This window comes from Aethalodelphis obliquidens, unplaced genomic scaffold (genome assembly GCF_003676395.1).
Source record: "Aethalodelphis obliquidens isolate GAN/ISIS:26980383/991018 unplaced genomic scaffold, ASM367639v1 scaffold40, whole genome shotgun sequence".
In the NCBI taxonomy this organism is placed as follows: Eukaryota; Metazoa; Chordata; class Mammalia; order Artiodactyla; family Delphinidae; genus Aethalodelphis; species Aethalodelphis obliquidens.
The window spans coordinates 13794114-13811351 of record NW_020837984.1 but is presented as its reverse complement, the minus strand read 5'-3'; the positions used below and the strand labels follow the sequence as shown (position 1 = coordinate 13811351).

Here is a 17238-nt window from a genome sequence, read left to right as displayed (position 1 = left end):
CTTGTACGTGAAACTGACGATTTGCAAGTTCAGCATCTTACATTTGTCCCATTAAATTTCACCCTATTATTTGCAGCCCAACACAGAAAGATCTGTGTTGGATCTCAGTTTTACTGTCCACCCAGTGCATTATCTCACTGCCTGTCTCAGAGCTCTGTTTGCTGTCAGAACCATGGCTGTTGCTGAGTTGTTGGTGAGAGCCAGCTGAGATCCCTGTCTCGGGAGAATGCAGTCATCAGCATAGTGTGTCTTAAGTGGATAGGCCAGGGTGGGGCTCCACAGCAGGGGCTGCTCTGGGGGCCAGGGAAGGGAAGTAATTCAGAGAGTGAGGGGAGGAAGCAGAGAGGAAAGGTTTTTGATGAAAGCAAGTTCTATCTTCTTCACAGATCTGTCTAGGGCTTAGTCTCAACATTTTTTTTTTACAAATATGAACAATGAACTTTACAAATATGAATAATATTTCCTTGTTCACATTCTCCTCCAGTACGTATTGAGTTAATGAATCATTTTGCAGCTACTCTGAACTCTACCAAGGCTTCCCCAATTTTCTTTCAGTAGAGAAACATACAGGCATGTTTTTCTCATCTAGGTGTGAGATTATCAACATCATGATTCTCATATTGACCTTCAATCCTTATTAAAATGATACTGATGATAATAATGTCACCTTGCTTTGTTGTAACAGTTTATGCTTTTTAAAGCACTTTCACATAAATCCCTGGCCCTGGCTCCTTGCAGTGGCCTAATGAAAATCACACAGGGGGTATGCTTAGGTCTACTTGACAGGAGTTCACAGCCCTGGACAATGAAATGGCCTCCGATGCTTCATGAAAGCCATGCTTACTCCAGGGAATGATCAGCGACAGACCTTTAAGGGAATCCTTGGAAGAACTTTTGGTGTAAGGATATCTTGTGAAAGTTTTATTTTCTTCTTAGTAAACTTATTCTCTAATCTACATGTCTTAATGATTCTAATTCAAGAGAGGTGGGAGCTTGCTTTTTCAAAACCTAGGCTAGGTCCCATGACTGTGTCTTGTATTACTTTTTTTATAAGAAATAAAGGAAATGGAAGGGATGGATTGGGAGTTTGGGGTTAGCGGATGCAAACTAGTATATGTAGAATGGATATAGAACAAGGTCCTACTGTATAGCACAGGGAACTATATTCAATATTGTGTGATAAACCATAATGGAAAAGAATATAAAAAAGAATGCATATATGTAGTTATAACTGAATCAATTTTCTGTACAGCAGAAATTAACACAACATTGTAAATCAACTACATGTCAATTAGAAAAAAGAAATAAAATAAATAGAATTGGAGAGTTTACTCCGATACAGGAAACTATTATTTGTCCATAAAATATGGGATATTGCACATAAGCCAGAGATTTTAAAAATATTTAAAGAAAGATTCCTTGGATTGGATTTACAAGAGATTTGTCTATTTTATTGGTTCTACCAAAGAAACAGCTCCTGGGATAATTAAGCAGTGGAATTGTTTTAATTTGTTTAAGTTTATTAATGCTTTTAAATATTTTTTCTTATATTTTCCTTAGCTTTAAAAATATCTTTTATTTAATTATTTTTCTTTTCCATTACATAAGAAACATACTGAAAACTATGAATTTGCTAGGATCAGATCTTGTGGACCCTGGTATTTCTGTGCCGTATTCATTACGTTTATATATGTGGTCTTTTTATTGTCTTGAACACCTCAGTGGTAAGTAAAGGAGATTTTGGTTTACTAATCTTTTTTTTTTTTTTTTTTGCAGTACACGGGCCTCTCAGTCTTGTGGCCTCTCCCATTGCGGAGCACAGGCTCTGGACGCGCCAGCTCAGCAGCCATGGCTCACACGCCCAGCCGTTCCGCGGCATGTGGGATCTTCCCAGACCGGGGCAAGAACTCGTGTCCCCTGCATCGGCAGGCGGACTCCCAGCCACTGCGCCACCAGGGAAGCCCGGTTTACTAATCTTTGATTCAAGAATTATTTAAGAAGATACTCAATCCGAGTGATTGAAATTTGGTGGGCTTTTGGGGCCTTGTTCTGTCTTTGGCTATTTCTAATTCTGCTTCATTTAAAATAGTTCAAAGTTCTGATAACTTCTTGAGATTAGGTGAAAGTAGTTAATAAGGGTCGAATGAGCAAAAATCGGTACATTGTTTGTTTAAGGAATGTATGAATCAAGACATTTGGTTAACATTTATTGACCACCTATTAAGTACCACGGACTCTGTTAGGCAATGGGAAGTGGAGAGAAATAAGATTCCTTCTCTGTCCCCAAGAACCCTACAGGAGGGGAACTGATTATGCTAGTGAATTAACAGAAGCTGTATTCATTGTCTTTAGATGTTCTGATTCAGTACAAGGTTGCAAAACATCCAGTAGGATTGCTAAACTGCAAGTCTGGGGTTTTTCTTCATGAATGAGATAACTGCACAATTAAGGAACTCCCCTGTTTTCTAATTGTTTTAAAGTAAAGGAGTTATAAAAATTGTGGAGACAGATTTACCTTGAAGCTAATGAACCCTAGTTAAGCCTCCTGGCACTGGGCTCATGTGGTCATATGCTTTTGTAAATTTGCAAAGGTAAGATTTTTCAATTCCTTTTCTTAAGAATGTTCTCCTGGACCTGTCTTTGCGGCAACCACATTTGTTCCTGCCATCTGTGTTACCAGGTAGCAGTGTATTTAAAGGTCAATAGATAATCTTTGTTGATTGCTTTTCTTCAGGAAATTTACACGTCTCTGTATAGTCAGTCTCCAAGTACTGCTAACAACTTTAAACGTTTACATATATACTTAGTGTTTTGTTGTTGGCACATACTAGTCACTATTTCTAACTCCTTGAAAAGTGTTTCAACTATTCTAAAATAGAGCCAAGAAACTGGAATGGAATCCTCAAGGAATTACCTCATTTATACCAATAAAATATGCCATAAAGAATAAAACTGTACAGTGTTTGAAAAAGCTTGAAAGTTCTTCCTCACTCCTTATGGGGTTGCATGATATATTTTCTATGACAAATTAATAATTGGCATTTGGGGTCTTCCCTGGTGGCACAGTGGTTGGGGGTCTGCCTGCCGATGCAGGGGACGCGGGTTCGTGCCCCAGTCTGGGAGGATCCCACATGCCGCGGAGCGGCTGGGCCCGTGAGCCATGGCCGCTGAGCCTGCGTGTCCAGAGCCTGTGCTCCGCGACGGGAGAGGCCACGGCGGTGGGAGGCCCGCGTACCACAAAAAAAAAAATAATAATAATTGGCACTTGGTATTTTAGGAGACTAGAAAGGCGATGTTAACAGTGAACTCTCAACGGTGAAATACTACAGGTCCTGGAGCACAGGAACTCATGGAGAGAAGGTTTATCCTTTTTGTATCACCAGCACTTACCACAGTGCCTGGCATTCAGTAGGTGCCTGACAGTACTTTTTAAATAAGAGTGATGGGAAACCTGTCAGGAATTATACAAAGAGAGCCAGAATGGTTGAAATTTTAGGCAGTCCATTATAATACAAAACAACAGTAAGAACGTGATTTTGATCAGTTAGAGAAAATACTGTGACTCAGAGAAGGCTGACTCTTTGTATAAGTGGAGGTTTGCTGTATTAATGATAAAATTATAATGGCCTTTTACTGGGATAATTGGCGTAGCCTATCAACATTTTGTGAGGAATTGTGGATTAAGCAATTAATTATGATCAACATATTAATTACGGAGAGAGGTTCAGCACTGATTAAATAATTTAAAATACCAACATTTCAGAGGTGGCCTATGATCACTGTGATAGCCGCCATGAAGATGTAGGGTTAGACTCCACTTGTATCCAGAGAGGGGTACTGATGGTGATGTGTGGGAATCCAGTATTTCTGTAATACTCCCAAATTAGTTCCCATGAAAGGAGAGAATTTAGATAGGCTTTTCCAAACTTTCAAACAACTGGCATGTTGATTCCTTATTCCCTTTTTTCCCTAGAAGCAAATTTATTCAGCAGTTTCTACTCCTCTTTTTCCCCCTCCCCTTTCCTGCCCCACCTCCCTCCTTCTCTACTGATGAAGTAAACATGTGACTTGAATTCAAAATCTCATTATTTGTGTGACAGCGATTAGCATTTAATTTCAATTTACCTCCTGCACATATGGTGGATGGTTCAGCTGCTAGAATTTCGATGCAGGACTTCTTCAAAATCTAGGAGGAGAGGAAATCAAAAAAGTCAAAGCACAGCTTATTTTGTTAAAACAGAAAAGTGGGGTTTGCTTTTAGCTACCAGGATAGGAAGGCTCAGGGACATTATGTTGTAGTGGGCGGGTAAGTGGAGGATAACATTTTTACTAGTATCATTAATGTCAAGCATTTAATGAGCCAGCACTGTGCTAGATGCTTCCGGGTATCCCCAAAATCCATAGGAATTATTCATTCATTTGATCTTTAGGCAGATATTTATTGAGTCTATGATACACCAGTCCTAGTTATAGAGGGGTTTAACATCTAGTTGAGGAAATGGGACCTACACTTGAAAAGAAAAATAACAATGGCCCAGCCTATGTGGTAGGTGCCAGGGTGAAGCGGCAGACGGTAGGAGCTACAGAATTCATGGGGAAATCACTGAGGGCTGCTACATGGGGAAGGGCTTCCTGGAAGAGGTGGGTGCTGAGGGTAGGACTCAGTCAAGTGGGGAGGAGTAAGTTAGGGGAAGGTTAAGGTCCAAGCAGGGAGTGGCATTTGCAAAGATGAGAAACTAGAAATACATAGACCTCTTTAGCTGGAACAAAGGAGCTGGAACAGTAGAAAAACGAGTGATAATAGATAAGCTGGAGAAGTAGGATGGAGATGGCCAGCCCTCTAGAGGGGATACATGTTCAGATTACTCAGAGTTCCCTTCTAGTTAGAGAAGTGGAAATGTTGCAGGAGAAGGAGGGCTTTGAAGGCGGCTTGTTGTGCCTCGCTCTTTAGGAGGACCTTACTTGCATGGAACTGTAGTCTTCCGCCCAAGTGAGTCTTGTAGGGTTGAGTGGAGAGTCTGGAGGACCCCATGACCGCATAGGGAAATAATAATGAAGTCTTCTTTTGGCAAAAGCAGGGTACCTGACTGGTAGGGTTCAAGCTTTTCTCTACCATTTCTGAATGCCGTCTCTTATTGCATAATGATTCTAAAATTTCGACCAAGCATTTTAAACAAGTATAGGACACTGAGTTAATTTACCAAGCAAAGGCAGTATCTTTATTTGGGCTTTACTTAATTTGGAAATTGAGATGGTTCAGAGGCCTGAAGGAAACTCTCTCTCTATTTATGAAAGGGGCATTTGTTAAAGGAATTAAGAGTGAAGTAAAATGTAAAGTCCATAGAAGAAAACAGCATCTTTTAGCATTGGGAAACACCCATTTACTTGTATGGATGTATGGATTTATATAGGCTTCTTTGTTCCAGCTTAAGTGACACACACACCACAAGATACAATCAAATAAAATACAATAAATTCAACAGGGGAGGAAATGGATTAAAGGGAAAATAAGGGGAAGATGAAGTAAGGAGTGAGAATAGCATAGAAAAATACATTTTTTGATTATGTATTATTAAGAGCTTATTTCCTTGCTAGGAGCAGCTCATGAATTTAGTTCTAAGCTTTCTAGTAGCAAATGAGAAGGGCAGACAATATTTATGAGATTCTCAATCTGAAGAATGAAAACAAACCAGTTTCTCAGAAGAGATAATATTTACCCATTCCAGAGAGAAATCTGGGCGTCCTCATAGAGAAGCATTGTGAAAGGAAGTGAACGACATGCTTGAGAAAATTGTTCTCTGATGTACAGATGACAGAACATTCAAATGCAGTCATTGAAACAGGCTCCCTCACAACCATGGGTCTTAGGTAATTCTCTATACCTGAGAGTAATAAGAAGCAGCACAGTCCTCCCTATCTTCAGGAGGATTGGTCCAGGACCCCCGCGGACAGCAAAATCAGAGGATGCTCATGTCCCTTATATAAAATGGCGGAGTATTTGCATATAACCTACACGCATTCTTCCATATACTTTAAATGATCTCCAGACTGCTTATAATACATAATACAATGGAAATGCTAATGTAAATATTTACCAGCACGAAGCAAATTCAAGTTCTGCTTTTTGGAACTTTCTGGATTTTTTCCCCCAATATTTTTGATCCCCAGTTGGTTGAATCTGCAGATGTGGAACCCACGGATACAGAGGGCAGCCTGTATTTCTTTTTCTTGACAATTCTAAAATCCAGATTTCCAGCTGACATTTTTTTCCTGACATTATTTCTGATTCTTTTACAATTTAAAGGCATTTTCGTATTTTGATTCCTCTGTTTTCAGCTTCTACCTCATTCCACAGTCAAAGCAATTTGTTCCTTTTTGTCAGTGTTTGCCTTCTTTCTTCTCCCTCTGGCTTACCCAGTCACCGTCCATCTCAAACATAGGTGCAGCCTCAGTTCTCCCTGGTCCCCAAGGACCATCACCTCTGAGCCCTTCACTGACATTCTGACTGGGGATCAGGGACCCCAAGGATGTATCCTGGACATCCATGTTTTGCTTCTGGCTTTTCCATCCTGCCTTTCCAGTGGTCAATTGGTCCTTCAGATGCAGCAGCATCCTAGGACTGGGGCTTGCCAAAATCTTCATCCAGATCCTTGCCAGTGACTCATATCCCAGATAACAACTGCCCTATCTGAGCTGTGATGACAGTCCACTCCCCTGTCCCCCCAGTTTGCTGCCATTGGGCTCCTCCTGGCTGAAGGGCCGCCTTAGCTACTGGTTGCCATAACTCAGAGAGGCAGGCATGCCCTTCAACATGTCTTCAGGCATAAATCTCTTAATAGGCCACATTGGGAGATCCAGAATTAACCCATATGGAGAACTTTATTAAACAGTGACATTAGAACGACACAAAGCTTTTTTTATGTTTTAAATAAAATTCCTCTGTCTCCTTTTATAAATCACTTTATCATCTACAACTAAAGATTTCAACAGTCCAAGAATGAAAATTGGGCTATCCCATCTAACCTGTCTCCATTCCCCAAACTCCATCAAAACACATAAATGAAATCTTCACCCATGTTAAGTTCCTGACTTTGAAGCAACATTTTTTTTTTTTTTAAAGTGACTCAGCCCTTGTAGTGTTGTTGTTTGGGGAGGTCACCACTCTTTTTATTTTTTAAATTTATTTTATTGATTTATTTATTTTTGGCTGTGTTGGGTCTTTGTTGCTGCGCACGGGTTTTCTCTAGTTGCGGTGAGCAGGGGCTACTCTTCGCTGCTGCGAGCGGGGGCTACTGTTTGTTGCGGTGCACGGGCTTCTCATTGCGGTGGCTTCCCTTGTTGCGGAGCATGGGCTCTAGGTGCGCGGGCTTCAGTAGTTGTGGCTCGCGGGCTCCAGAGCACAGGCTCAGTAGTTGTGGCGCATGGGCCCAGTTGCTCCACGGCATGTGCGGTCCTCCCGGGCCAGGGCTTGAACCCATGTCACCTGCACTGGCAGGCGGATTCTTAACCACTGAGCCACCAGGGAAGCCCGTGAAGCAACATTTTTGAACCAGCCCTAACACTTAGCCAGGGGTGAGTAAAGGAAACACCCGTGAATCTCTGACCACAAAGACACACTTACAGGTTTTGTCATAATAAACACATGCTGTATTATTCTCTCAAAGTGTCTGCAATTAGCTGATAAATCTAAGGAGTGTATAAAGGGCCAAAAAATTTCAGCCAAGGGCTGTGATTCAATCCAGTAAAAACACAGCTTTCCCAATCTTAACTTAAAACATCTGGAAGGGATGCATTGCAGCCAATGGAGTAAAATTTATCAGTGAGGGGCATGGGCAGGACTTGTCTGGGACTGTAGCTTCTATGAGTTAGAAATGTCTGGTTTCAAAAGGTAGGAAGTCACAATGGCATGGGGTGGATTTGGGGGGTTCCTTTGGTTATTAGCAGCCCAGACTGTACAGTAATCAGTCTGTCCGAACTTCAGCAGACAGCAGATCAGCCTAGGGACTGGAGGCTGCGTGGGGGTGGGGAGGCAGAGGATCCCTCCCCGACCTGGGCACTGGTAGCCATGGAGGAGGTAGAGACACAGCACTGGGAGATGGATGAACGCAAATCACTAGACCGAGTGGAAAGAATTCACACAGGGTTGGGGCGACGTCAGAGGTGATAGTCTAACTGACCTCTGATGGAGACTGGCTAAGACTACCACATGCCTCAAGCATGATCCAATGTGAGGAGTTGGGTCCTGGTCTTGCCCCTGGTCCTGTACTTACCTGACCTGTGGTCCTTGACAAGTCCTTTAACTAGTCTGAACCCCAATTCTGGGAAACAGTTTAACATACTAATAGTTTAGTATTAAACTAAATTGGAGTCGAATTGCTTGAGTCAACTCACTCATGAGCACTGTGACCTTGGGCAAGTTCCATAACCTCTCTGAGTCTCTGTTTCCTCATCTGTAATAGTGGGATAAGAACAGCGCCGACTGCATGAGGTTGTTCAGTTGGGAAGATTAAATGAGATAATATAGGCAGACTCCATAGCACAGGGCCTGGAAGTCCTCAAATAATGGTAGTTTTAATCTTAAGAACCTGGGCTCTGGAGACAGAAAAAATAGATTGGGGCTTTAAATAGATTTATGTCCAAATACAAGCACTATCACTTACTGGACATGAGGATTTGGATAAGTTATTAAACTTCTGAATCTCAGTTTCTTTTTCTGTAAAATGAGAACAAGAAAAACACCTCAAAGGGCTGTCTGGTGGTAAAATGAGTAATAGACATGAATGCAGAGATATTTAGTTTGTAAAATCAATAGAACTTAGGTGGTAAAATTCATATTGGATTAGAGAGTGAGGAAAAGAGTGAGATTAAGGAAAACTGACAAGGTTTTTGTTTTATAGACAGAACTAGACAGATGGGATTGGTCAACAAATAGTATTTAACAACCTTGGGCCATCAGCCAAAAGTGCCCTTCATGAAAACAAGAAACCAAGAAATGTGCTCAGAACAACCTTAGTAGTAAAGCACTTAGTAGGATGTCTGACACATATTCGGTTCTCAAACAATGGTAGCTGTGACTGTTACCGCTGTTATTACTGCTACTACTGCTATTACTCTCGGGCAAAGACAGTTAGCTCATATCTGCTTCTATCCTATCACCCACCACTGGCCCCTTGCTAAGTCCTATTTGCTGAAAATGCCTGAAAGATGGCTAATAATATTTTCCTGCTACCTTTTGGGCAGATTTCAAAAAGAAGATATATGGGTAAGCATGTTTGAAATCTGCAAAGAACTCTATTGTAAGTACATGGGTTGTTACTGGTAATGACACTCCTGCACACTCATGAGAGTGTTGGGGGAGTAAAAGAGGCAGCAGGTGTAAAAGAACTTTGCCAAGTAATAAGGGCTGCTTAATAGACTTAAAGTGAAATCGGACTTCCCTGGTGGCACAGTGGATAAGAATCCGCCTGCCAGTGCAGGGGACGCTGGTTCAAGCCCTGGTCCGGGAAGATCCCACATGCCACGGAGCAACTAAGCCCGTGTGCCACAACTACTGAGCCTGTGCGCCACAGCTACTGAGCCCGCGTGCCACAACTACTGAAGCCAGTGCACCTAGACCCCGTGCTCCACAACAAGAGAAGCCACCGCAATGAGAAGCCCGCGCACAGCAACGACGAGTAGCCCCAGCTCGCCGCAACTAGAGAAAGCCTGCGCGCAGCAACAAAGACCCGACACAGCCAAAAATCAATAAATACATTTATTAAAAAGAAAAAGTGAAATCCATTGTGAACCAGTCCAGGCTGTATATAAAACTTATATATATATATATATATATATATATTCTAAAAATCTAAAGTCCTTTTTCATAAAGTTCAGAGTTTACGCAGAGATTTCTCAAGAATACTTAAAGATTGTGAATATTTGCATAGAGTTGTTAAGAATCCCTCCCTTACCATAAGCATACCTAATATTTTCCCCCCTAACTGCTCTGCCTCCTTCCCTAATAAAGTATCGGTCTTCATTTACTTGGCCACTTCCTGCTGGAAGACTTTTTGTGTTAATACAAGACCAGTTTCCTTTATCCATTCATAGTATAGGGTCCTTTTCCTTCCACATATCTAGACAGCATGTTTCTTAGTGTCTTACTTGTTGTGAAGGGTACATTCTGCTTCAAAGATGTCTGGAGCTTGAAGTAGGCTGGCCCACGGGTGGTTAACTATCTATTGCCCAATTACATCTCTCTAGTTCTCTAAGACGAAAACCTAGGAGTTTTCCTTAACCTCACTCTCCCAGTCACCCTCCAAATCCAGTATGGATTTTGTGACCTAAGTCTACCAATGAAATATTTCTGTATTAATTCACATTTTAGTATAAATTGCTAAGAGGACTTACTGTGGTTTATAATTATATATTTATCTTTTTGATTGTTTGGTCATTGTCTATCTTCCTCAGACTATAACCTCTATAAAGGCAAGGAGATCTGTTTTTATCCACCACTGTACCCACAAGGCCTAATCTAGCACATAGTAGGCACTAAATAAACACTTATTGAATAAATAAATGGCACACTTTCTGCATGGCTTCATTAACTGACGTTTTAGTATATTATGTATCAGTCTTTCTTTTTCCCTGTAAATATAATCTTTTCTCGTCTTTTAAATTAAATTAAATTTTAAATCTTTTAAATTAATCTTTTATAGTCTTTTGAATACAAGGTTATGTTCAGCATCTTGTAACATCTCCCTCTTCTTATCAAGTCTTTGGGGACTGCCTTCCCAGGAGGCCTACTTCAACACCTCCATCTTTTTAAATGGCTTATCTTTTTAAACAATAACGTTGTAGATGTATCATGTTCCCATGTCTAAGGTCTAGATGGGCCTGCTGTGTAAAAGGCCTTGACCCCTTTATTTGGGAAAAATGTAAAAGTATATGTTTGGGGGGTGGGGTGCAGGGTCCCAGGTACACTAATACAGCTGATGGCAGAATGCACATTGGGTAAGCCTGCAGGCTATTGCTTTTACAAAAGGCCAGGGAGCTTGGGACCCAAAACTGGCTCACCCATGCCTTCAGGGCTGCCAATGTTGCCCCCATGAATTTTGAAACTATTTGGTCTCTAATAAAATTTTGAAGAAAAAAAAAAAGATAGTCACCTTTCCTAAGTAAAATGCACTCTGCACTTAAAATCAATAGACATATCTATTATTAACTATGGACATTATCCTAGATTCATATCCAGTTCTACAGAATCTGAATTTAAAATAAAAATTTACTATCACACACACATCTTTCTGGGATTCATATATGATTTTATGTTACAGTCATACATTATACCAAATAAATATTCCAACATGCAAGAAAGACATTCTTAAGAAGTTACTGAATTTTACATAATAAAGCCCATCCTCAAAACATACAAGAATTTTTGTCTGGAGGGGGGCACCCAGCTCACTTAAATAAATGCTACTCTTCTCTCAGTTTCACACTCAACGAGAGTCTGGTGTGAAGAAGCACAGGACAAACAAGGTTCTGAAACCGAGGAAATTCATTTTTATTCCGTGAAACCACTTTCCTCTCCTGTTTTCAGAAGGAAAGCTCAGATAACTGTGAATTCCGAGACGTGGTTTATTTAGTAAGAGAAGCTTGCTGATCTGCTGAATACTGGCAAAGTCAGTGGCCCTCCTTGGGAGCTAAACCCTGCAGCGTTTCACTGGGTTTTGTTCTAAATTCTGCTCTTGCTTTTACAATGGGTTTTAACAGATTCCTAGATATAGGAGAAGGAGCTGGAGGGGTGTGGGGTGACCTGAGGATTAACTGAACGTGCCCCTCTGCAATCTTTGTAGCCTATTCAAGCAATGGGACTTTTTAAATTACATTTGGACTATTTCATAAGCCAAATAGAAAAAATAGCTTAGTTGAAATGCCTGGCCCGAATGCCTGCAAAGTCTGAGTCTAATTAAAGACTGCTGAGGCAAATGATTTTTTAAAAAGATTTTCTGCCCACTACAGAAACAACAATTGAGTCTATTTATGTTTCCAGGCCTGCTAATGTGAATGGGGCACAAAATGCCATCTTTTATAGATATGGTCCTGGAAAAGAGGGTGGGGGAAGGACTAACGGGCTTTTACAAGAAACGGAGCCACAGAACTGCCCACTTGTGGTGCAGTGCAGGTCCGAACACTCTGCAGTCCTCTGCCCTGCTTTGCAATGAACGCATATGCACAGCCCGGCATATAAATGCACTGGACACCACGGGGAATACGACAAAGGGGGCGGTCTCTGTGACTGCACAATTCAGCATCTGACCAGGAGGAAAGGCACGTGCCAAACAAGTGATGCCAACAATTAGTGCCACTGGAGTTCAAGGCAGGGAGAGTTCAAGGTGTAGGAGAGACCAAGGCAGGCTCCTCAGAGAAGAGAGGACAGGAGCGTAGCCTTGAAGTTGAGACAGAACTCGAGAAGGCATTCAGATGGGGCAAAGGAGGAGAGAGTGGTTTCTTCCGATCACAAATAAGGATGGGTTCTTCCAACCACAAGTAAGGCTGATTAAGAGAAGGGCTGTTGCTGAAACGGGCCTTCCCCTCTGCTAGCCCTGGAAAGAGAGTTGCTTCAGTAAATTCAGGTACTTTCCAGGACTATAGGAATGTGATTCAGATTTTGATTTGAGGAAAACCCTTAGCAGCTCCTCGTGGGGTCTTGGAAGAGTAGATGGGAGGGAAGCAAGGAAGATGGGCTTTGCCTTTGTCAAAGCTTCACCAGGGCTGGATCAGGGGCTCCGTTTCTTTCACCTTCCCATGATTCACCTTCCCATGAGTGGAAGGGAGAAATCAGCACAGGACATGGTTTTCATAAATAAAATAAATATATATACACCATGGAATAGATTCATTCCTCAGTTTCAGTAATTTTAAAGCTTCCTTGATAACAGGATGTTTGTGCCAAAACTTGCAAGAAATCCTTGCAAATATGGTCATGTTTGCCCAATACTTGTTTATTGTTGATCCAACATGTAGAAAGCTCTAGGCGCTGACTCACCCTCGCATTAATAGGAAGCCCTACGCAGGCTTAAATATTTATTGTAGGGAAATGCTCCTAGATGGAGATGGCTTGGTGCCAGTGACTGGGTTCTCCTTCTCAGAGACAGTGTGCCTGGTTCCAGGTACCGCCCTTGATTACACAAGAAGTGGGGACAGCTGGGAGGAGTTGGCATCATGGTAACCAGGCCAAGCGTTGGGATTCAAAGCTGCAGACCCATTTCAGGGTTATCCAAACCCAGCTTTCATGTAGGTTCCCATTTCACTGCCTGCAGCACTTTTGAAAAGGCAAACAAAGACCCAGGAGCCTCGCTGGACCTTTACTTCATATTTTCACTTGAGGGCTGGCGCTACATTCACCAGTTGTGGTCAATGGAAATTCCCCGAGGAAGCCACAATAAGGAAAGGCAAAGGCATAGTTTCTTCCTTTACAGTTTTACTGGCTTAAAGGGCTCCAATCTTCCAACCATCCAAATTTTGTCTTATTTTATCAACCAAGTTCTGCAAAAGCAAGAAGGAATTCTGTCCTCCGAGGTAGAGTCCTGAGCGAGTGTGGAAGGGAAGACGTTCCTTTCAGCCTGTGTCAAGTCGCCAGCTTCTCAAGATGATGGAATTTCATCCATTGAGTAGAAACAGATTTTTCAGAGGCACTCTCCACCTAATAGTAAGCGGCAAAGAGCTCTCCTGCCCACCACCCATGGTACACTCAGATCAGAGAACCCACCTGGGTTCTGGTCTTGCCTTTGCTATAACTGTGTGAACTGTGTCAAGTCATTTCACGTTTTTGGTCTTCAGGGTCCCCTTCTCTGAAATGGAGCTGCTTCCTGGCCTACCCACCTCATTCACTAGAGCACTACGGTCACCTTGTCATGGACCTTAGAGACAGAGCTGAGTCTATTCCGGATCACCGCCCACTGCTGTGTAGTCTTGGACAAGTTAGCTCATCTCTCTGTCCTTAGAGTATGTGCTTCTCTAGAAGGAGTAATAATATCTACATTAAATGGTGGTGGTGAGAATTTGATGAGATGACTATGTAAAGTGATTTTCACAGGGTCTAGCGCCTAAGAATTCACTAAATGATGACTTTTCTTATTTTTACCTTCCTAAGGAAATAGAGGTGGGAGAAAGCCTGGGCTCTGGAGTCATGGAACTGGGTTCCAACCCTGATCTCCCCATTAGAGCTGTGTGCTCTCGTGCAGGGTATCTGAGCCTCAGTTTCTTCATCTGTAAAATGGGAATATTTCCCTCCTAGGGCTGTTGTGATTTTTAACTAGGATAATATTAAATGGGAAAAAGGAACAATGTTTGGCCCCCAAATAAGTTATCTACAGGCATCGATTTCTTTCTGCCTTTTTCCTATGTCCCACTGATGGGAGATTAAAATGGAAAACAAGTGAAGGCACTTTGAAAAATAACGTTATGCAAATCTGAAACATAAGTACTCCCTCCTTAAAGTAGAGAGGATTGAGGAACAGTAAAAAGACCAAAACACAGGAATCAGATTGAGGAAGCAGAGAATCCGGGGACTTGATGTATCCATGCCTTGAATAATCAGCTTCTGATAATCCAGTGGTGATTTTCCACTTCCTCAGACATTCACAGCCCAGTATTGTGGAAACAGCAGGCTCTCTGGACCCAGACTTCCCTCCTCCACCATTATGAGTGGGCAGACTTGGGGCAGTTTATCTAACTGCCCGCACCTCAGTTTCCTCACCTGTAAAATGGGGATAATAAGGCCCTCTTCAGAGAGTGGTTGTGGAAATGCTTAACAGAGGAGCTGGTAGAAAGACGATGCTCAGTAAATCATAGTAATGTTTCTTCTTCTTCACAGGCCTCATGAATACTTGTCCTGAGTGTTTATTTATTCATTATCCAAAGGGAAGCTGGGTAAAGCGCCATGACCTCTAGATTCCCTGAGAGTCTTGACTGCAAGCATGATTGTTCCATTGTCAGGCTTTGTATATGGTACGTTTGCCCACTGCCCTTACAGTAAAATAGCATAGTTTTCAAGGCTCCTCATGATTTAGCCGTTGCTTACTGCTTCCTTCATCTTCTGTCATTGTCCACCCAAGCCCTACTCTTCTTTCATTCTGTTACATACCATCTTAGGGTTCTGGTCTGACAAGAATGTTGTATCCATGGTCTTTCGATGAACAACTCTATTTCACCTTCAGCTTATCTCTGCACAGGGGCCTGAGTTCTTTTCCAACTTTACTCTTAATCTCAGTCATATGTTACTTCTTATATACCATGTGTCACATAATTATACATATTTATTTATTGACTTGTTTTTATGTGTCCCTCCCACCAGACCATAAGCTCCACCAGGATAGGGTGTCTACCTGCTTACTTATAACCAAATGGTCAGAGTCTACCATAAAACGTGTTCAATGAGTCTTAGAGGAATGAATAAATATTAGTCCCTGCATCTTGATTGGGGATTTAAAAATAAGGTCACTAGTAAGAGGTACAACTACCATGTATAAAATAAATAAGCTACAAGGATATATTGTACAGCACAGGAAATATAGCAAATAATGTATAACCTGAAATGGAGTATAATCTATAAAAATATTGAATCATTATGCTGTACAGCTGAAACTTCTATTGCAGATCAACTACACCTCAATAATAAAGGAAGGTCACCATGGGTCTAAAACTTCATGAACTATTTGAGCTCTTGAAAGCTGCTCTGCACCCTATTTTGGATAATTAAGCCCAGTCCTACTTTATTATGAGAAAATAACCAGCCACAAAACAACGTCCATGGGAGAAAGCTGGAGAGATGCTCTAGATGGCGGGGGTGGCGGGGAGGGGGGAGGAAGCAAGAGCTTTCCTTTCAGTATCCAGAAGGAGAAATGAACCTACTTCTTAAAATTAGTTAACCAACTTTCAGGCCATAATTATTTCTGTCTGAGTTGAGAAAGACGAGTTGTGCTGTGCTTGTCCCTGTTTTCCTGTCCAGGCAAATGAATTAACAACTGCGATAAACATGGGTTTCGAGTATTGGAAGGATGGAAACCGCTAGCATAAATCCCAGATAAAAGCTCACAAGAATGCTATCATTCGGCTAAAAGTTTGGAGTCTCAAATTATTTTTTCCCCCTTTTGGAAGACTGTTTCACTAAAATTTCTTAAACGTCTTTGGGGTGATTTCCATTGGGGGTAGGGAGAGTTTTACAAACATCTGGGTTCATGTTGAGCTTGGGTGAGTTGCTAAGGTTGAAATATTCAAGGACAACAACAATTTATGCAGATTAAAAAATACTCAAATTATTTGGGTAGGAACCAACTGTTAAATAATGTGGCACATGGCTCATAAGAACCTTTGAACAGGTAAGAGCTGTCCCTGTTGGAACCCAGCCATCTGAAGAAAGGACTTCTGCAGTAGCCTCATGCCTGGGTTCCTGCCTCTGGGCCTCCCCAGTCTCCTTTCTCTATATAGGGACACTGCCATCAGATTCTCTTCTTAAATATAACTTGTTAGACGTTCAAAATGTTTCAGTGATTACACTAATTTGGAGTCAAAGTTCCTTCAAGGCTCCCATCAATCTGCTTCTAACCCAATGTCTCAGCTTATTTCCCATTCCTCCTGACTCCTTTATCCAAACTCTCCCACTAGACAGACAGGTATTATTATTGTCTTAAAAATATGCTTGCTCTTTTCCAGTCTTTGGGCTGAGGTCATGTCATCTCTTCTCTGGTGCTACCCATCACCCATCCTCTACCCCAGTTTCTCATGAAGGCTCCAGTCCAGAACAGTCCGCCTCTGAGCTGCCACAGGATTCATGGTTAGGCCCCAATCCTGCTGTTAACTGTCTATCTAAATCACTATTTGGGTGTTGTTTCACCTGGTTATTACATTTCTTGTCACTTATACTGTCAAGTACGCCACACTGACCCCAGAACTTATTTACAGTAGGGGTCCCTCACCTGAGGATCCATAATTGGCACTGATAACTTCTCCATCCTTTCAATAATTTGCACTTTCTCGTTAAGATGGTTTCAGTGTGTTTCTGTTCCTTGCAAACACATCTTAAAGAAGATGATTGTCACGTGGACATATTTAGGATAGGATCTCCCAACTTGGGGTGGAATTATTTTTCACAGTTCTGAAAACGTAAGGTCACATCTATCAATATTGTGAAAGTACAACACCTGGGGCACTGATTAAAACGTGCAGATTTAAAAGATGCAGTTTCATAGGCTC

At 41.7% G+C, this 17238-nt stretch overlaps 1 protein-coding gene and 1 long non-coding RNA gene across 6 annotated transcripts in view; one reads left to right on the top strand and one right to left on the bottom strand.

The window, feature by feature from the left end:
• Nucleotides 1–17238, bottom strand: part of ANTXR1 (ANTXR cell adhesion molecule 1) — a 246335-nt gene that overhangs the window by 162230 nt on the left and 66867 nt on the right. For all 5 annotated transcript variants that reach the window (XM_027131889.1, XM_027131885.1, XM_027131886.1 and 2 more), the window contains exon 9: nt 4126–4186. In XM_027131889.1, coding sequence (XP_026987690.1) covers nt 4126–4186 — 61 coding nt within the window. The remainder of the gene's footprint in view (nt 1–4125; nt 4187–17238) is intronic.
• LOC113633607 (uncharacterized) overlaps nt 1–17238 on the top strand; it is a 67116-nt gene that overhangs the window by 5720 nt on the left and 44158 nt on the right. The window contains exon 2 of the long non-coding RNA XR_003438269.1: nt 14861–14994. This is a non-coding gene — a long non-coding RNA (uncharacterized LOC113633607). The remainder of the gene's footprint in view (nt 1–14860; nt 14995–17238) is intronic.